Raw genomic sequence first — 22,297 nt, 5'->3', positions numbered from 1 at the left:
CTCACCACCCTGCATTTCCCCAAGATATCCCATATTGTCTCCATCTTTCACCCCTAGTGTACCTCTGTAACTATTCATATCATATCCTTTTCCATCTCATACTCTTTCGAGTATATTCACATGTTCACATATGTCATTTTTCATGTTCACACATATTTTTCATTATATTTCAACATATTTTCCATCATATATATCAAACCATGGCATATTCACAATACACATCATTTTTACATGAACCATAATATATTCAAACATGAAGCATCCATCTCTTTGTACATTTCATATCACAAAATCATATCAACCATCCTCAATATACCTTATCATGCTCTATTTGAACATAATAACATATTTTCACCATATATCTTTATATATTCATTATAAAATCATATAAACAACCAATTATTCTCACTTTTCACAGGTTATTTTTCACAAAACAAAGATTATTTCACATATAATCACATATATAACAAGATCTATGAGAACACATGTAAATAGTCGTCGGATGGCCCAATGCAATACGGATACAACGCATGCAATAGACAGTCCCTTAGCAAAGGTAATGGTCAGGAGTCAAGTCGAGAAACGAGTATGCGGCCATGTGGTACATTCGTACACAATATTTCGTGCACAACCCCGAATGTCACTCACCACCCTGCATTTCCCCAAGATATCCCATATTGTCTCCATCTTTCACCCCTAGTGTATCTCTGTAACTATTCATATCATATCCTTTTCCATCTCATACTCTTTCGAGTATATTCACATGTTCACATATGTCATTTCTCATGTTCACACATATTTTTCATTATATTTCAACATATTTTCCATCATATATATCAAACCATGGCATATTCACAATACACATCATTTTTACATGAACCACAATATATTCAAACATGAAGCATCCATCTCTTTGTACATTTCATATTACAAAATCATATCAACCATCCTCAATATACCTTATCATGCTTTATTTGAACATAATAACATATTTTCACCATATATCTTTATATATTCATTATAAAATCACATAAACAACCAATTACTCTCACTTTTCACCGGTTATTTTTCACAAAACAAGGATTATTTCACATATAATCACATATATAACAAGATTTATGATGTAACGCCCTGAATTTTTGTAATATTAATTATTACTATTATATATATATATAAATGGATGTTGGAATGTACACTTGAGTGTGTGATGAATATTGAATGATGTGTGTGTGAATGCATATGGATAAATACGTGATTATAAAAGTGTATATATATATATATATATATATATTTATGGTGATGAGGAAATGTGTGTATGTTTGGGGTTAGACTGGAATTTGACTAAGTGTTTTGGTGCAGGATATTCTCGCTGCAGCGAGAGGGTCCTGAGAGGAAGGCGTGAAACTGTTGTCTTGTCGCTATAGCGAGAGTGTCTCGCTGAAGCGACAAAGTAAAAGTTTGGGGTGCAGTCTCGTTGTAGCAAGAGAGTCTCTCTGTAGCGAGATTCTGCAGAGACCAGAGTGCAGTTTTATCTGATATTTTTGTTGCAGTGACAGGGGGCGAGAGTGTTGCGAGTATAGAGGTATTTGAAAGGGTTAGGGTATTTGAAGGAGTGGTCATGCATACAAGTTCTGATGAAGAAAAAATAACTACTCAAGGCAAGGTTAATGCCATAATACTTCAATTACAAGACATCATGCATAAACAACTATTTTAAAGTTATTATTAATTGAAAAATATTTTAATTTTAGATAAATCATTTGTAGGGAAATAAAATGAAAATAACACTATTGGATGATTATATTGCACTATTTAAAGAAATAATAAAAGATAATTTATCCAATGATTCAAAAATCAATTTGCAATATTCACATTCATTGTTGTGAAAAAATTTCAAGGTAATTATATTATCCTATATTTAAAATATTTTATTTAAATAAAGTATATATATATATATATATATATATATGGTTCATATTTAATTATAAAAAATATGAATGTATATATTATAGGTAATATTTATATTTTTACATTAAGATCAACAAATATTTATATCAATATTGACACACCAGAAGTCACTCATTTTATAAATTCATTCAGATAATAAAATTATTTAAAATTTTCCTATTACAGTAATTATTCATAAACTTTTACTTTTTTTTCTTAACCAAATTTTCAATTATTCATTATCACTTTGTTGTAGGGATTTTAATGATGTGCATATTATTGATAATACAAGATCTACAGTTTTTCCTAAGTTAGAAAATTTCAAAAACATATCTAAAATTTTGATTATGATAAAATCAAAGAGTGATATGATAAATATTATTCTTCTTGTTTTATTTTTAAATTAATTTTTTAATTAATTTTTAGAATGACGTAATTGGTTGTATTGCAAATGTGAATGATATATTACTTAAAAATGGTTGGTATTATATTTCTTGCCCTCATTGCAAGAAGAGAGTTTCTTTCATAGGTACAAATTTTAAATGTGAATCATGTTATAAAGATGTTGAGTATCTAATAACAAGGTAATTGAATTATAACGCTATGTATTCTATTTTTAAAATTTTAATATTAAAATAAATTAAATTATATAATATTATCTTAATTTATATACATGATAGGTTTTGTCTTGAACTTGATATTAAAGATTCTATTGATTCAACTATATTTATCTTATTTAATGAAGTTGTTGAACAATTAACATAAGTAAAGCTAAAAGGCCCCATTGTAACATTTGAAATTGTAAGCAAATGTTTTAAGATCTAACTTACTAGAAATTTAATCAAATGATTGATTATATAAATAAAATATATTAAAATAAATAACTATTTTTATGTGATAAGTTTTTTTAGGATGATGATGAATGGTTGAAGTTGCCTCCACAACTTTTAAATATTATATGTACTTTACATATTTTTCAAATAAAAATGAGTACTTACTTTGAAAGTTATTGAAGACAAAGTTTCACAAAGCAGGTAGTGAAGGTAATATAGATGATTAAATTAGAGTTTTATTGTTTTCATTTATAATGTTTGCAATATGATGATGAATAACTTTATTTTCATTGTTTAATATTTATATATTGAGAAAGAAATAAAAAAGTTTAGACAATATAAATATAAATATTAAAATAAAAAAAGATAATTTGACAATAATTTCTTCACGTATACTTCCAACCGTGTAAACACTAAATTTATCAAAAAGAAAGAGGAAATTAATGTATAATTTATAAATTTATAATGTATTGTTGAAGTTTTTTAGATTATACAGTAATTTATATTTAATATTTTATTTTAGGTTGCAATTTGATGAAGATAAAACAAACAATATTGAACAAAAGGCAGCAATAAAAAATTTAAAAAACTGAACAATTTTATTGCATTATTGTATAAATACTTTTAAAATTTTGCAGAATTTAAAAAGTAGAATATCACCAAATATTTGTATCTTTTATAAAATAATTTTGTCATTTTATTATGTATATCTCTCTTACTTTATATTATATTATATTATATTGACTTTGTTCTTATCATAACATTTATCTATATTTTATATGTTAGTCATAAATTTTATATTATATTAATATATATAATTTTAATTGATATAAAAATTAATTTTTGTATTCAATAAAATCATTCTTCTCTTTTATTTTCTATGTAAAGCTTAAATTAAATTTTTAAATATATAAAATATATAAAATTTATATATAAAAATATATTTATCATATTTTTTAATGTGATTATATTTGATATTATTTAATATATCATAACATTTATCTATATATTTTATATGTGACTTATAAATTTTTATATTATATCAATATGTGTAATTTTAATTGATATAAAAATTAGTTTTTGTATCCAATAAATTATTCTTTTCTTTTAATTTCTATTTAAATCTTAATAAAATTTTTAAATATATAAATATTTGTATATAAAAATATATTTATCATATTTTTTAATGTGATTATATTTGATATTATTTAATATAATAAAATTTTATTATTATATATTTTTTATAATTAAATTATAATTTTTTATTTATTTTAAAATAAAATAATTTAATAAAAAATATTAATAAATTTGTGTAACACACAAATATATTTACTAATTTATAACTAAATTATTATTATTATTATTATTATTAAAATTTATAATATTTAAAGTCACATATAAATTAATTTTAACTGTTATATTTATTTTTTATATATATAATTTATTTTAAAAAATAGTCAAAGTTTTTATTTAATATTTTTATCTTTCTATTATATTAAAAATAATTATTTTTATATTTAGATTATAATTATTTAAAATTAAATTAAATTAAATAATAAAAAATATAAATATATTTGTGCAAATTCGTGCAATATATTACATATTTATTAGTTTATAATTAAATTTTGAATTAATTTTTAATTGATATAAAATTTGTTGAAAAATTGTAAAGATACAGAGGAGAAATTAAACTTATGGCTGGTAAGGACTATTATAGATCATGGTTACAAGAGATAACTTGTTCGGAAAGGAGTTATTTTTTTAATGCATGCAATATGAAATGAATTAGTTATTTATAACTTCTATTATAATAATTGTTCCAACTATTCCATGATACTAGCTTTCACTATTAATATAATAAATATTTTTAAAATATATATAAAAATAAAGACCTTCTAATTACATTATTATTTGCACAAATCTAATTTAATATATATTAAAGCAAATTAATTTAAAAGTCTAATTTTAAAGAATTACACCTATATTTATTCATTATATTATAAATTTTGATTCTCATTTTTGAATAGTAATATTTTTTTAATTTACTTGATTAAAATTTTAAATTTTGATATATTATATAAAATTAAAGATATATATTTTTTTATAAACTAAATTTTAATATCATTATAACCTTGATAAATTTTTAATTTAATTTAACATTTAAATTATAAATTTTGACACTTTATCTCAATATATTAAAAAAATAAAGTTCTTGCTGTATATTTTAATGATTTTAATTTATTAATAAAAAATATTTTGTGTCTGTAAATTAATCTAAAAGGTTTGTTCTCAAAATTATTATATCAAAAAACCTTTATATTAAAAAATTTAGTCTTCTCTTTTAAGAAAAAACTTATTTTTATAAATTACTCTTTTTCATTAAGCCAAATAATTTGTTATTATTATAAAGAAACCACGTAATTTATTCTACTCATTTAATTTACATGTTTATTTATTTTTTATACATTTTAAGTAATGTCAGTAAATTTAATTTCAAATTTATTTAATTCATATTTCAAATTTTAATGCAATATATCAAATTAATTTTTTTAAATGAATTGAATTTTAAAATAATTATAATTTTAATCAATAGTAATTTTAAATTTTGAATCTTAGCACATTATATCACTAATTTATACGTTTTTAGAAATTAATTTATTTTTTACTTATATTATATATATAAATAATATCAGTTAAAAATAATTTAAAATTTAATCAATCTTAAATTAATTCTAAATTATAAATTATACCGCTATTTAAAACAATATTATATATATCTTTAATGTTGATGAAAGAAAACTGATTGATGCAGAGAGGTAGAGTGGCATCTAGTGGTGTTGAAGAGGGAATTGGTGGAAGGTAGAGTAAGTAAAGTAAGGATGTGTGTTACGGTTGGTTAACGAGTTAATGAATCTTCATCGCATCATCTTCTTCTGCATCCGAACCCTAACAACAAACCCCTTTTGAAACAGTGAATCCGAACAGAATCAATGGAGTCATCCAATGAGCAACAAAACATGATGGTCTCTTCCTTCCTCGAAGTCGCTCAAGGCCAAACCGCTGAGACTGCGCGCCAGTTCCTCCAGGTTTTCCTCTTCCTTCAATCCCCAATTTTCGATTTGCTTCTAACAGATCTCTCAGATGTTATATGTTGTCGTATTTAACAGGCTACCAGTTGGAAACTCGAGGAGGCTCTTCAACTGTTTCTGATAGGCAGTGAAGTTCCGCCTCCGTCATCGCCTTTGGAAAACGTTGATTCATGGACTGATCAACCTTCCAGGTAAGCTCTGCTTTCCATGTTCTGAGTCAGTTGTTGTTTGGGGGTTGCGTTTTGACTTGCTCTTGTTGTCATTTTAGTGAACCCAGGAAGGACACTGCCAATGAAAGTGTTGCTGAAGAAGTGCGCCCTCCCTTACCTGTAATAAGGGAAACTCTTTATGACGATGCAATGCTGTATGGGTATGCTTTGCTTTTTCTCATTTGGTGTTTTTCTCCATGCCAATGCAATTCCTTAAATGAAGTTCAATAGTTCTTTTAGCATTGCTTTGATTGCACTCATGTAGTTTAGTAGATCACTCATTAATCTTGTGATTACTATGGATTTTCAGTTTTTTGTCGTTCTTTGGATTAGTTATTTGTATAATAATTGAGTAATTCTTCTCTTTTTGTGCGTGTTTTTCTGAACTGTGAGATGACGAAGGATAGGAAGATGAAAGAAAAGTGAACTCTTGTGACTAGGCAGGTAGTCTTGTTGTCTATATATAGAACTGGGTGGTGTGTACTTTTGACAAATACCCACTAAGAAGCATAATGCTGACAGTTTTTCTTGTGGAATATGGAATGTGTCATATACTTATGTGAGCTGTTTGATTGTCTTGCTCTTGCATATTCACTGCAGTATGTTACAACTGTGATTTTTTGTCTCATATCTATCTTTCAAAATGTAAATTAGATAAATATCTGTGTGAAATGATATTGTATTCAGAATTCAATTAATGCTGTTTGTTATTTGCCTTTTCTTTAGGAAATATTTTCCATGCCTTTTTGTTTGGCTTATTGAATTTTATTAGTTAAGTTTGTTGTGCCGTGATAAATATGTGGTTTTTGACAGTCAAACTATCCATTAAAGTTGTGTTTTGTGGTGTTTATGCAGCACATCAAGGATTGGACATCGTTCACAAGAACCAAGCTCCCTAATTGCATTTCGTAACTTTGAAGAGGAGATGAGACGTCCAGGGGTTTGGGAGTCAGAGCAAGGTGCTGCTTCTACGGCAGAGAGTTCTAGGGATAATCTTGCTTCACTTTATCGCCCTCCATTTCATCTAATGTTCAATGGTCCTTTTGATAAGGTAAATATGCTCTTTAGTTTGGATTTTTGTGGGTTCTGCTAGAGGTGGAATTGAGACAACCCAAGTACAGGCTTAACATCTTTTTATCCATTTTGATTTTAAACTTGAGCTTGATTGTTGTTTTTAATTTTTATACTATTAAGATATAGAATTAATTACTCTTACTCTATTTTCCTGATTTTTTACATACCCTCTTTATTTTGAAAGCTAATCAACCTTAACACTTGCAGATACATCTTTTGTATTTTGAAAATACACTACAGTCTACACATAAATCCATCTAGGCATGATAACAATAGACTGAATGGAGCCACTAGTCAACAGTCAACACCCAAAAGCTACTGTTATAAATTATTAGATATATATAGATATGTTTCTGATAGAACTGGATCAGAATGGTAGAAAGAAACCTTTCCATTAACAGAAAAAAAGAATGCAAATAATTCCCAGGACTTTTGAGAGGCCTGGAATCTCCCCCCAGTAATCTGTATTTCCTCTCAATTCACTAGGTAAAAACCCAGTTGGGGTAAGCTTCTAAATAAGTTCTTGTAGGAGGAAAAAAATCAACATGCAAAATGAATAAAACTTCTCTCATAAGTCAAAAGCAACATATACTCATTTAAGTTTTAAAGAAATCAAATGAGAGAGCTTCTAAAACAATCAAGAAGCATAAGTTGATGTTAATTTGTGGGAGAAGTTTGATTCATTTTACTTCTTAATATATGACTTCTATCAATATTTATTGATTAATTTACCCAAACTGGGCCAAAATCTTCCTTTCAACCCCATTTCTTATTTATAAGCAACATGCCATATTCAAACAAACTCACCTAACTAACTAACCCACTAATATAACTAACTAATGGATAGCTAAGTAATTATTTAAGCAAACTACCTATGTGGGTTACCTAACAATCATGGTAGTCAAAATCGAGATTCTATGTAGGATTAGAGAAGGGGTGAAAGATCGTAACTCGTAGGATCGTAACACAGATTGTAAGATTCTACAAAATTGTATGAATGCATATAAAATAGTATAAATATATAAATGAAGGAAGCTAAACAAAGACAAATGAGGGAAGGGAACCACCCTTAACTCAAAACAGAAACAGGGACATGCCCATTAAAAAAAGAGACAGAGAAGAGGAGAATGAAAAGATGGATTAGGTAATGTATTCTGATGGAAAGACTATTTTACCCTTTAAAAAACTTAAAATAGAATCATTTTAAGGACAAAAAGGGAAAGTCAAATCATTTTTAAAAGATAAGAAGTCTTTTTTACCCTTAAAAAACCTTAAAATCTGCCTCATTATGGGGATAGAAAGGGGAAGTCGACAACTTTTGACTACCATGCTAACAATACTCTCCTCCCTAAAGTTTCACCTTGTCCTCAAAGTGAAGGATTACATAACTCCGGTCCCACTGTCTGAAGTGTAACAATTTACCGTCCCTTTTAGCCTTAACTAGAGATGCAACAGTACCATTAGTTTCCCCATGAAGCATGAAAACAAGCTGCTGCCCAACCTTCAGTGAAATGACACCTTTTGGATATTGCCAATTCCCTATAACTTTTTCAATAGCATCAATTGTACAGCTAAATATACCAACTATATTGTATTCCCTTCCCACTATTGCTGCTGCTGTACTAATTGGACCTTCATTCTGCTTCTGTATTTCATCTACCAGTTTTACACATTCCAACGAGAACAGAACATAATCAAGGTTTGTTGAATTCTTGATCTGGATTTCATTTGTGAGTAGTAACATGGCCACTAACCCTCGATCTCATATGAATTCCACCTGTCCTAGGAACATCCAATCTTGTTCATCCTCCCTTCTCTTCACTAGTTATGCTTTTGCCTTGGAATTGTGGAATGATGACTTGATTTGCTTCCATATCCATAAATGGAGTAGCCTCAGCTTCCACACATGCACCACAGTCCTGTGGTTCAGGTAGGAGCAGCCTTGTCTGCCTCACTTGAGGTGCAAAATTTTGTTACTGCTGTTGACTGTTATTGACCCACCCCACTTCATGGGAGAAATGAATCACGTGGGTTGGGCAGAGGCAGTGGGTTGTTCATACTGCCCAAACCTGAACCTTTCATCATTGTCATCAGATCAGTCCTTGGCTCTCCGCTCGTGCCTAAGATAGGGCTTCCCTCAATCCATGTCTCCTCTTTGCAACCCAGAAAAAGACTTCTCCCTTTGTCATCTGTGCCACTGTGATTCTTGATCTCTAGAACTTAATTTTTACTTTTGTTTTCTGATTCTTTGTCCAGAATGTTGTTGGGTTTCTCTCAATTCTTGTAGCTTTCATGTTCTGAGCAGCTGGTTCTATTTTCTCTAAGCCTTCATCTTCTGGTCTGTTTTCTCGCACCCAAGAATTATCATCTTTGTTTCTATTTCTTGGCTCCACATGCTCTTGCACCTCCTCCCATACCCAGATTGGTTGATCAAAATCGTACTCTGGTTAGGATCTTTTGATCAGTGCCTTCACAAATGTCCACCAGTCTGCATATTGGTTGCACTATTTCCATGTTAGTCACCAGTTGAGAGCCTCATCTCTTAGAGCCTTTTCTGCCTTTGATAGCTTCTCTTCCTCATGCATTCCAGTGGCTTCAAAATATGACTCAACCTGGATCAGCCACCAATAGGCTTCCATTGCATCAAATGTTGGAATCATCTTCAAGAACACAATACCCACAGGCACAGCTCCAAGATCCGAGCTCTAATACCAGCTGGTAGAACTGGATCAGCATTGTAGAAAGAAACATTTCTATTAATAGAACAAAATGCAAATAATTCCCAGGACTTTTGAGAGGCCTGGACTCTCCCACAATAATCTGTATTTCCTCTCAATTTGGCAGATAAAACCTTTCTCTCGACCCCTTTTCTTATTTATCGACAACTTGCCATATTTAAACAAACTCACCTAACTAACTAACCCACTAATATAACTAACTAATGGATAACTAATTAATTAGTTCTGTATTGTTTCGCTTTATGTGTTTGTATTTAGGATTTATCATTGTGCTTTGGATAAAAATGTACACAACAGATAAGAAAAGAAACCTATTCTGGTAGTAGTTTGAGAATTCTAATCAAACATGGATTCTTCATTCTTATCTTGTTGTCTTGCATATATGTAAAGATTATGCTATTGTGACTAAGGTTTGATCTTTGAATGCAGGCAAAAGATGCTGCTTCTGTACAGGACAAATGGCTGTTGGTGAACATACAATCTACCAAGGAATTCAGTTCACATATGGTATTATATTCTTCGTGCTCCACTTACATTTTTCTGGTTTTGTTTCAGTTTTAGCACCACTGATGTCATGTTTGCTTTGTGAAGCTTAATAGGGATACATGGGCCAATGAAGCTGTTTCTCAGACCATTAGTACAAACTTCATATTCTGGCAGGTCAGTGTGTTGCTGTGTTACTTGAACACTTGTGGTTAATTTATTTTCTATTTTCAAAATGCTTTTAATTTTTTTGAAAATTTCAAATGTTCTTTAGCATGGTAGCTTATATTATTTCCTAACCACTATAGTGCTCAGTCTCTTGAAAAAAGTTTGTCGATATTATTTTCAAGGTTGTCAAAATCAAGTTTTAAGGTTGGAATAGAAGGGGATCTCTTGGATCATATGATTGGTGGATCATAACACAAATCGTAAGAGTAAACTAAAATGAAAAATTATATTTAAAAACACACATGTATAAAAATGTAGCAAAGGTAAAAAAAAGTAATCCTTAAATCACACCAAAATTTTTTAATTAAACTCAAACTCTTCATAAAATCTTATACAACTGAAAAGTCACAAGTCACATAAGTTTCTGTCAAAACAAAAGCAACACATAAAACTAAGGATGCATTTGCATAATAGTTTAATTAGCAATTATTGAATCAGCTTTTTTGCATAAGGAGTTTATACCATAAATTAGACCATGACACTAGTCGACATAAGTTGAAAAGAGCTTATTTTGATAATATATGAATAAGCTTGTTGAAATAAGTTAGAAAGAGCTTATGAGAGTCAATTTATTTTCATAAGCTCTTCCAAATGCACTCTAAAGCATGCAACAAAACCATAATTAAAAAAATTTGTAGATGTTATTTTCAAGGTTGTCAAAATTAAGGTTGGAATGGAAGGGGGCTCTTGGATCTACACACCTTGTTTCCACCATAAATGGTGCATATCTCAATGGGATATATCTATAGACACCTCTTCCTCAAAGTCTCCATGTGAAAGGACAGTTTTTTACATCAAACTAGTGCACACTCCAACTAGAGTAAGTTTCTAATGAAAGGATAGTTCTTACAGTCAATGTTATCTGGCAGATGGTGGACAGCCAAAAAACTGCCATAAAATTATGGCGGAAGCATGGCAGTTATTAAAAAAACCTACAGAATGTGATATAAAACCAAGAAGGGAAAAATGGTTTAAGAAAAAAAAGAGAAGGAATGTCAAAGAAAGTTGAAATAAAGACGTGAAGACGATAAATGAGTATATATAAGTAATGTAAACTAGTCCAGGAAATAAACAAGTTTAGCCTCTAATTCAATGCATTTAAAGTAACAAAACATAAAGGCCAAATAAAATTAGAACTGAATGAGTAGAGATTTAGACAAAATAAATAAAATAACAAAATAGCTGGAAACTGAAACCAATAAACATAGGAAAAGACAAGAACAAAAAAGAAAAGGACAATGAGAGGACAACAACTTGCCGAAAAATAGCAAAACTAAGAGAAAAACAGAACACTTAGCAGAAAAAGCAGGACAAGGGCCAAAGAAAAGAGGGTGGAAAAATGCGAGGAGGCATGATTTTTTTTTCAAACCCATTTAAAGCCTTTTTATTTTTTGACCCAAAACCCCAAAATACTAACCCCGCCCCAAAAAAAAAAGGTTCTGCAATTTTAAAAATTTAGGACATTTTTGGGTTTTCAATAAAGCTCCAATAGCAACCAAGACGCATGCAAAAAGCTGCAATTTCCACTGCTACAATTCTCCACAGTGACTGTGGAAATAACCCAACACGGACAAGCTCAAAATAATGGCCAACCACTATGATGCGATGTGACACTGCTGTAGCAGCACTATCGTGCATTATTTACAACCTAGGTTTTCAGGTTTTTCTTTTCACAGGTCACTCTGGACCAGGTTGGGTTAGAGACCCAGTTTGCTTTTTGCACCATGGCTGCCATGCCCCGCCATCTAAAATCTGCCATGGTTGTGGCTGTTAGGTTGAGAACTGTCACTGACATCTGCCATGGCTGCCATTTGACAACGCTGCTTAAAATATTCATTTTTGGCATTGATGTGAACATCTCATCTCTTCATAGTCAATTCACATAAGTTTGAGTGTATTCTTTGATAACTAGTTTGGCCTTGTACTGATCAAGAGTACCATGTGGTTGATATTTAATGGTATAGATCCACCTTCAGCGTATTGCTCTCTTGTCTTTAGATCTTTCTACAATCTCCCAAGTTGCAATGCTTTCCAATGTGCTCTCTTTATTTATGGATTAAACTCAATTCTTATCTTTAAGGTTTCCTGCATTGATTTAGGGATATTTGAAGAATCAATGATAGAGATGAAACATTGATGCTACACAGTTTGAACAGTGTTTTGCATTCATTTCCTGTTATTTTCTGCTTCATTTCTGGTCATAGCATTTTCAACAGCTAGGAAGAAAAAGGCAAATGAAAAGATCAACGTTACTTTCTGTATTGGCCATTCATTAGATTAAAAGGCTCTTAATTTTGATCAATTGGAAAACATCTTCCACCATTTAATTTTTATTTTCCCTCAATGACAACTTGAGATCCATGTAGTCAATCTTACCTAGTAGGTTAAGGGTTTGTTGTTTGTTTGTTCCCCTAGTTACTTTGTATATGTGTTTTGTGTGTCTAGGAGGAATGATCTCTTTAATACTGGAATACCACGTAAATAATTGTGACGTCCCCTCCAGTCGAGAATTAGGGCCTCACAATGAATAGTCAATATGTTTGCTTTTATCTTATGCCTTTCTTCGTTCATGGTTCGATATTCTGGTGTCCTAGGCATAGAGGAACCACACCAATCCATCCCGAACTTGGTGGTTAAACTCTACTGCGGTGACGATACTATAGGGGAGGTCCTGCAGAAAAATAGCTCGGCGCCAGGATGATAAAAAACTTAACACCTCTCATTCTTATTACTTTTTCATATTGAAAAAGTAATAAGAATGAAAAATGAAAAAAAAAGGTCGTCTTATTCAAAACCCCAATTATGCTATCAAGTATTCTTACAGATACTTGATAGCACGCAAAGCTCTATTCCCTTTGACATTTTTACCCTCTTTGGTGGAATTTTACTAGGGTTTATTTGTTAGGAAAATCCTGTTTATTATTAGTTATGATATCTTAGTTATGGACTCATTAATAGTTAATTATAATATATTAATTAGTTAGACTGAATTTATTAGTTGTTAGGCAGACTAAGATGGTAGAAGAAATAAGGCATATTGCTACTATAATAGGATGGGGCAAAGAGAGATCATCAGGTCATTTGTGTAAGGATCAGGGCCTTTAGGCATCAGAAGAGAACAGAGTCTATCGAACACCCTGAGTTGTACTATAGAGAATAATACACATTGTCTCATCTATTTTCGCTATTGCTTTATTTGTTTTGATCCAGTTTTATCAACTCGTATCAGAGCTCTAATCCTGGAGCTGTGGGTGTCAAATCTTAAAGATGATTCCAGCATTTGATGAACAGCAGGCTTACTGGTGGCTGATTAATGCATAGTATTTTGAGGCCATTTGAGTGCCAGAAGAGGAGAAGCTATCTTGGGCTACAACAGCTTTGTGGGGTGCTGCTGTCAATTGGTGGCTTTGCTAGAAACAAAGTAATCATAAGGCAAATTGGCGGACATTTGTGAAGGCAGTGCTCGAGATTTCATCCAGAATATGATCCAGAATTATTTGCATCAGTTGAGGATGAGGAACAAGAATCTTGGGTGCAAGAAAGAAGAAAAGAAAATGAAGATCTGAAGAGAAAAGAACCAGAAGCTTGGAGACCAAAAACAAATACAGAAAAATATGAAATTGCCCAAGAAAATAAACAAAAGTCATGGAAACCAGAAATCTCGGAATCAAAGACAAATAAAGAGGATGAAATTCAAAGGGAACTGGTTCACATTTTGGATCAAGAACCAAAAATGGAAGAACTCAAAGGATTGGGACAAGTAATCGAGACAGAGAGACAATTGGCTGCTTTGAGGTCTGAAAACAAGCTTTCTTATGTGGAAGGATACCATCATTTCAGTTGTGAGATGCAGAAACACATGCAACAACATTTAGGAAATAAAGGATGACAACAAACTGTGATTCGCCTAGAAAACCTTGGGTTCTCAATACATTTGCAGAGGCAATGATGCTCTGTTTCAGGGCAAAAAATATTAAAGAAAACAAAGCTTTGAAGGAAATTGATTGCAGCCACTTGTTTGTGTTTGATCAGGTGGCCTTGAGACTAATTTGGGACTGCAGTAGTGTAGTTGGCTTGATCATCATGCTTCAATTAATTGGAATCTGTTGGGTCTAGGCCAACTAGGCCTCCACTCAAGACATATCAAAAGAGAAAGGGTAAAATGGGAAGGGTGGGTCAAGAAGCCGTTGTGCGAGATTCTAACTGACTAACAAAATTAGCATAGGTGGCAAGGGAGGTACGGGGGGGAATATAAGGAGAATGAATAGATGACAAAATTACCATTAACGCACAATTACCAGAGGATATTCCCAAAACTGTGTTCCGGACACATGAGGGGCACTACGAGTATGTAGTAATGCCCTTCGGCCTAACCAATGCTCCTTCAACCTTCCAAGCATTGATGAATCAGGTTTTTAAGCCGTATTTACGCAAATTTGTGTTAGTGTCTTTTGATGACATTCTAGTTTATAGCGCAGATTATGCCTCGCACATGGGTCATTTGCACTTGGTTCTTCAACAACTGAGAAGTCAGGAATTGTGCGTTAATGGTAAGAAGTGCAGCTTTGGAGAGTCCCAGTTAGAATATCTGGGGCATGTAATCTCCTCCACTGGAATCTCTGCTGATCCCGCCAAGGTTTCTGCCATGACTCAGTGGCCTGAACCTAAAGACATTCGAAGTTTGAGGGGCTTTTTGGGCCTAACGGGGTACTATCGCCAATTCGTACGCAACTATGGAATTATTGCAAGACCCCTAACACAATTACTAAAAAAAAACAGTTTCAAATGGTCAGGAGAAGCACAAGCGGCGTTTGAAAAGCTCAAAAGGGAAATGGAGGTGTTGCCTACCTTAGCAATGCCGAATTTTGAATTACCATTTGTGGTTGAAACGGATGCCTCAGGACATGGTTTAGGTGCAGTCCTAATGCAACAAGGCCGACCCTTAGCCTTTATTAGTCAAGCTCTATTGGACCGAAACAAGGTTAAATCGCTGTATGAACGAGAATTAATGGCAATCATGTTTGCTGTCCAGAAGTGGCGGCAATACTTGCTAGGTCATCGCTTCATTATTCGGACCGATCAAAAGAGTCTCAAGTTTTTATTGGAGTAACGTGTGTTGGTGGGAGAGCAGCTGAAATGGGTGGCCAAATTAATGGGCTTTGACTTCGAAATTCAGTACAAACCAGGGTTGGAGAACAAGGCAGCTGATGCGTTGTCTCGAGTCATGACTTGTAAAGCCATATCCATGATAACCAACTCTGATTTAGCAGAATTGGCTGAGGAAGTTCTGAGAGATGAGCAATTAAGGGAAATCATGCAACAGATAGTGACAAATCCTATTTCCCATCCTCATTATTCTGTCTCGTTAGGGTGTTTATGGTATAAGCAAAGGCTGGTTCTGCCTAAGAATTCTACCCGAATCCCACTGTTGTTGTTAGAATTCCCTGCTTCTCCCTGGGGTGGTCATTCGGGAGTAACAAGGACCTATAAGCGGTTAGCTATGATATTCTATTGGGCTGAGATGAAACAAGATGTAGAAAGGTTTGTGGCTGAATGTCAAGTGTGCCAAAAGAATAAGCATGAGATGCTAAAGCCAGCAGGGCTCCTACAACCTTTGCCAATTCCAGAGCATGTATGGGAAGACATTACAATGGATTTTATTGGGGGATTACCCAAGACCAGGACAGCAGACAGCATCATGGTGGTAGTGGACAGGTTGAGCAAATATGCTCATTTCATTCCTTTACTTCATCCCTATTCCTCTAAGGACGTAGCTGCTGTGTTTGTGAGGGAGGTTGTGCGTTTACATGGATTCCCAAGCTCCATTGTGTCCGACAGGGACAGAATTTTTATTAGTTCATTTTGGAAGGAGCTTTTTCGTCTCTCGGGAACAAGGCTAAAACTCAGCTCCGCATACCATCCCCAAACAGATGGCCAAACCGAAGTGACAAATCGCACCATTGAGGCTTACTTGAGGTGTTTTGTTAATGATCACCCCGGTCAATGGGTGAAGTGGCTACCATGGGGGGAGTTTTGGTTTAATTCCTCTTTCAATGCATCCATCAAAATGACCCCCTTTAAGGCACTATATGGGCGGGACCCTCCTCTGATTATTCCCTACTGCAAAGATAGTACAATTGTGGCTGAAGTAGACCATTTACTACAAAACCGGGACAGTATCATAGACGAGCTCAAACAACACTTAATTAATGCTCAGCTGAGGATGAAGGAGCAGGCTGATAGGGGACGCCGAGAGGTGGAATTTCAGATTGGGGATATGGTTTATCTGAAGGCTCGTCCTTACAAATTAAAGACATTGGCCAAAAAGATCAATGAGAAGCTAAGTCCAAGGTTTTATGGTCCATTTCGAGTGGAAGAAAGAATAGGATATGTTGCCTACAGATTGTTGCTGCCAGAATCAGCGCGTCTGCACCCCATTTTTCATGTGTCACAGCTCAAGAAGGCCCCTCCTACCAGTCAAGCTAGCCAAGCTTTGCCACCGTTTTTGACCGAGGAGCTGGAACTGCAAGTGGAGCCAGAAGAGGTGCTGGACGCACGCAGATTGTTGAATGGACACTGGGAGGTCCTAATTAAATGGAGGAGTTTACCTAAGGAAAAAAGCACTTGGGAGGAGGTTGATATGCTTCAAGCTGTATTTCCCCATTTCAACCTTGAGGACAAGGTTTGCCTTGATGGAGGGGGTATTGTTGGGTCTAGGCCAACTGGGCCTCCACTCAAGACATATCAAAAGAGAAAGGGTAAAATGGGAAGGGTGGATCAAGAAGCCGTTATGCGAGATTCTAACTGACTAACAAAATTAGCATAGGTGGCAAGGGAGGTACGGGGGGAATATAAGGAGAATGAATAGATGACAAATGGGGGGATTTTGGCTGGGAGGTCATTGGGTGGTGGTTGATGCAGTGGGAGGGTCTTTAGTTAATTGCTGTATTCTGTTTTCCATTGTTATAGTTCTTTGGCTCTGTTTTTTTCTATTATAGCAGCTTGTAATTCCAGGGATCCTCCCTGTGTGAGCCCTATAATTTCAATCGAATACTCTGTTCCTAACAGAATCCCAATGGAACTTTCTTTGCATCTGCCACAGCTATTCACCTTGAAGACAAGGTGAAACTTTAGGGGGGAAATATTGTTAGGTAACTTCCATTTGTAATTAGTTGTGATATGTTTGTTAGGGACTCATTAATAGTTAGTTACAACATATTAGTTAGTTAGATTGAATTAGTTAGTTAGGCAGGTTAAGATTGTAGAAGAAATAAGGCTATTGCCCCTATAATAAGAGGGAGGCAGAGAGAGAGGTCGTCAGATCATTTGTGAAAGGATTAGGGCCTTTAGGCATTCGGAGAAAATAGGCTCTCTCAAATACCCTGAGTTGTACTAGAGAATAATACACATCTTGTCTCTTTTCTTCATCTATTTTCTCTATTGCTTTCTCTGTTTTGAACCAATTCGATCATTATGTTACTATATTATTCTTCTAGAGGCTGCTGAGTGTCTGAGTTTGGTGCTTTCTTTCCATTCCTTGGCCCCTAATTTATCTTGGATTTAGAATTCTTTTTTTTTCTATCTTCAGAATATTTGAGATGCACAACTTTTAAACAGGAAGAATCATCTGAGAATGAGAAACTTTGTCATAAACCATGGATTAGTTGTGTCCATGACATATGATTTTTGGATTTTCAATTTATTACAAAATTTTGTAGGAAACTGGGAAGATATGATTGTTTGCTATAGAACACCAGGAACAGAATTCATATAGAGTAGTATTATCAATTTCCTCTACTTTCTTTCTCCATATTTTGGCTTCCCTCCTCGGTCACCCTCATCAGGATACTCTGAAAACAGTCTTAAGTCTTAACTTATTGTAATATGCCAGTTCATAGTAAGTGGCTAACTGGTATTGATTTCTGCTTAGAATGGTGTTTGGGCAAGACAAATCACCTGTGTTCCCCACCTCATACTATCCATTTGAATTAGTTTGCATTGATATATAGGGTCCTGCTGGTCCTGCTGATATTGTTTCACTTTCTTCTACTGATTACGCCTATTATAGTAACCTTTATAGATATGTACTCCAGGTTTACATGGATTTATCCTTTGAAACTAAACTCTGAAACTTTATCTTTAAACAATTTAAACCCATGGTTGAAGTCTAGTTTTCTCAGAAAATTGTGTCTAAACTGACTGGTATGGGGAGCATAGGCCTTTTTCTAAGGTTCTGTCTGACCTACGCATAACTTATGGGTTCACCTTCCCTTCAACACTTCTCATCCAAATGGCACTAATTACAAATATACTCTACATTGTATATTTGTAATCTGTACAACATTCAAGACATTAGAATCTGGTGCTAATTCTAAGGGATAACATCCAAGAATTAATTACCTACTCTGCTAAGCATCAATTATACACATGTTAATCTCTATTTTACATGTGCTTAATTCTGACACTTAAACTCCCCCTTAACTGGAGCATATACGTCAAATGTGCCAAGTTTGTTACAAATAGGTCCTAGGAGGGAATTAGTAAACATATCAGCTAGTTGATTGTTGGAACTGACAACGTTGGTAGTAATTTCACTAGAAAGATCCTTTTCTCAAATGAAATGACTCATAGAAAACTGGTTTTTAGGAGCAATGTCAACTGTCAAGTGCAGTCTATGCTGGTATTCAGCCTTGACTTCTCTAATAGGTCCTTCACTTTTCCCAATTTGAGCCATTGGAATAATTGCCTCAACCATGTAAGTTCACATGTTGCTGTTGTCATAGCTATGATATTCTGCCTCTATGCTGGGTTGAGCAACTACATTTTGCTTCTTACTTCTCCATGAGATTAAATTACGTCCAATGAAGACACAATACCCTGAAGTCGACCTTCTGTCAAATGGTGATCCTGCTCTATCAACATCAGAATAGCCAATAATTTGATAATTGTGTTTGTTTTCATAAAATAACCCTGTACATGGTGTAGTCTTGTTGTATCTCAGAATGTGAACCATACCATCCCAGTAACCATCACAAGTAGTCTAGAAATTGGCTTACAACACTTGCAACAAAAGTAATGTCTAGTTTGGTTACTGTAACGTTGTTAAGTTTACTATCAAGGTTTCTTAGTGGCTCCTATTGAACCAATAGTAGTTTGAAACTTTGACCTTTATATCAATAACTGCAAATCTAAATTATACATGTACTAATTTCTATTTTACACGCTTTAACTGAAAGTAGCCCGGGCTTGCTTTTGGGTTGTGATATTTTCAAAAGTATTCGCTATGTTAACATGTGCATATATAGTTTTTTTATTTTTTATTTTTCAATTAAATATGGTTTTCCATTGTCAATTACTATAGGTATATGATGATACAACTGAAGGCAGAAAAGTCTGCACTTATTATAGACTGGATTCAATTCCCGTTGTGCTTATTATAGATCCCATCACTGGCCAAAAGATGCGCTCCTGGTGTGGAATGGTTCAACCAGAAAGCTTATTGGAAGTATGTGATACAATTTTTATTACTCATTATGATGGAAACTTTTTCTTTGGAAACTGAAATATTATTCATGTGTAATTTCTGAACTTGTTTGTTCTTGTATACTTACTGATTTGAAGAGTCTTGTGCTTTTTACGCTAGGGCCTACTAGCATTTCTTGATGCTGGTCCAAAGGATCATCACATTACCTTGTCTCACAAGCGTCCTAGAGGAAGTTCTAGCCCACCAAAAACTAAAGGTTTTTCTTGCTGGTTTGTTTTGTGTCAGATGAATTGATTTTTACGGTGTCTGTTATATCAACTCGTTTACTTCTTTTACTGATCAACACTCCATATATTTGATGTGTTCCTTATCTGTTGTAATTGGATGGACCTTACCCACCTCCCTTAACCCACTTATGGTCATGCTGTCTTTCATTATTTTTATGAAATTTTAAAATCCTGATTTTACTGCCTCAATTCTATATCCATCATTACTGTTGACAAAGTTATCTTTGTTGTATTTCTATCATCATCATTATATTGTTTGATGTTACAGCTGTGGTAGATTCAGACGGAAATAAAGAGGAGGATGAGGAAGTTCAAAGAGCTCTGGCAGCATCAATGGAAAGCATGAAAGAATCAACCGCAATAGCTGGACGAGACAATAAAGATGCAGATGTTGCAGTGAATGGGCAAGAAACAGCTGTGGCTAAAAGGCCCACATATCCAACCCTGCCTGAAGAACCCAAGGCTGAAAGAAATCTCCTATGCAGAGTTGGGGTTCGACTTCCAGATGGACGCCGGGTTCAACGTAACTTCTTACGCTCCGACTCTATTCAGGTAACAAATGTTACTCATATACCTGTGGGAATTCGTTCAATACTATGTTCTCGTTGTTTGTATGGATGATTTTCTGCCTAATTAGGTATAATTTCTGATTGCTGTACTTTATTTCATAGTTGTTAATCTCTATTAGCGGAGTGTAGCGGACCCTCAAAACGCCATCGCGGGATAGCACATAGGGGATTGCCGCTATTTTAAAGTTTTTCATATGGATATAAAGTATATACATATGTAGATAATTATGTATATAATAATGCTAAACAAATATGCATAAATAGCATGAGGTAGGACTGTAGAATCATAGAATAGAGAGAAGAAAGGAAGTGGCTTTTGTTAGAGAAGTCATCCTAAATGAGTGAGTGTGCTGGATTGGAGATTGTTGCAAAGCAGAAATGAGATATAGATGGGAGGAGGGAGTATCGAACAAAGAAGGGGGAGAAGAAAAACAGTGTAGGAAAAGCAGGGTTTTGTCATGTGTCTCTAGTTGCAAAGCAGAAGGGCAATAGAGATGAGAGGAATGGATGTCGAAGAGATAAAGAAAGAAAAAAACCCAGAGAAAAGTGGGGTTAGGTCTGAAAACTGAGAAGATAATTTTGCCCTTAAAAAAAACCTAAAGATTGTCATTATAAGGGCAAAAAGGGAAAGTCAGCTTATTACTTAAATATAAAAACACATTTTTACCCTTAAAAAATCCTAAAACTCTTTCACTTTGAGGGTAGAAAAGGAAAGTTAATATCTTTCCCTGTGATGGCACTATTGCACCATGAATGGCCGCAATTTGGGCTGCAAATACAGCCGCCGTTGGTCGTGATGGCCGCAACAGCAAAAACGCACCACTATGCCAGATCTGTAGTGGCCAAAGGAACTATGCTTTATTCCCTTTTACAATTTTATAACTGCCTATGTTTTGATCATACATTATTGTGAAATGGTGGATGTTGTGGATGTATGTGATACTGGTCTCTGGAAAAATGGAATTATTATAATTAGGTTTAAATACTATTTTAGTCCAGATACAAAAGCTGTATTTTTTGTTTGGTCTTTGCACCAAAAAGTTTGTAAATAAGTTCCTATATGAAAAAACATTTTCAAAATAGTCCCTACTGATAACTTTTGTTATAATGCTGCCATCTCATATTTAAGTATTTTTTTTTTTAATTTTGATCCCTATACGTAACACATTTTTTTAATTTGGTCCTTGCACAATATTTTTCATTTTAGTCCTTATACAAAAAATATATTCAAATCAGAGGGAGAGGGATCCAAAAAAAAGAAAAACTATTTCATGTAGAGACCAAAATGAAAAGCAAAATGTTATGTATAGGGGTCAAAATAAAACTCATTATTGCAATAAGTTGAAAAATGTTATG

At 33.5% G+C, this 22,297-nt stretch overlaps 1 protein-coding gene and 1 long non-coding RNA gene across 8 annotated transcripts in view; one reads left to right on the top strand and one right to left on the bottom strand.

Annotated features, from left to right (window-relative positions):
- Positions 1-5,562: 5,562 nt before the first annotated feature.
- Positions 5,563-22,297, top strand: part of LOC113857638 (plant UBX domain-containing protein 7) — an 18,818-nt gene continuing 2,083 nt past the window's right edge. For 2 of the 7 annotated variants that reach the window (XM_027489725.1, XM_027489729.1), the window contains exons 1-9: positions 5,594-5,866; positions 5,948-6,060; positions 6,138-6,239; positions 6,934-7,129; positions 10,320-10,397; positions 10,482-10,550; positions 19,963-20,106; positions 20,245-20,341; positions 20,641-20,924. In XM_027489725.1, coding sequence (XP_027345526.1) covers positions 5,771-5,866; positions 5,948-6,060; positions 6,138-6,239; positions 6,934-7,129; positions 10,320-10,397; positions 10,482-10,550; positions 19,963-20,106; positions 20,245-20,341; positions 20,641-20,924 — 1,179 coding nt within the window. In that variant the 5' untranslated portion in view covers positions 5,594-5,770. Of the gene's footprint in view, positions 5,867-5,947; positions 6,061-6,137; positions 6,244-6,933; positions 7,130-10,319; positions 10,398-10,481; positions 10,551-19,962; positions 20,107-20,244; positions 20,342-20,640; positions 20,925-21,043; positions 22,024-22,297 lie in introns of those variants that run through there. The other 5 variants (XM_027489727.1, XM_027489726.1, XM_027489730.1 and 2 more) reach the window with 5 other exon arrangements.
- Positions 18,627-22,297, bottom strand: part of LOC113857640 — a 19,375-nt gene continuing 15,704 nt past the window's right edge. Inside the window, exon 3 of the long non-coding RNA XR_003503286.1 lies at positions 18,627-18,897. This is a non-coding gene — a long non-coding RNA (uncharacterized LOC113857640). The remainder of the gene's footprint in view (positions 18,898-22,297) is intronic.

Source organism: Abrus precatorius, unplaced genomic scaffold (assembly GCF_003935025.1).
Source record: "Abrus precatorius isolate BTA unplaced genomic scaffold, Abrus_2018 Scaffold2, whole genome shotgun sequence".
NCBI lineage: Eukaryota > Viridiplantae > Streptophyta > Magnoliopsida > Fabales > Fabaceae > Abrus > Abrus precatorius.
This window is presented reverse-complemented; position numbering and strand designations above follow the sequence as displayed.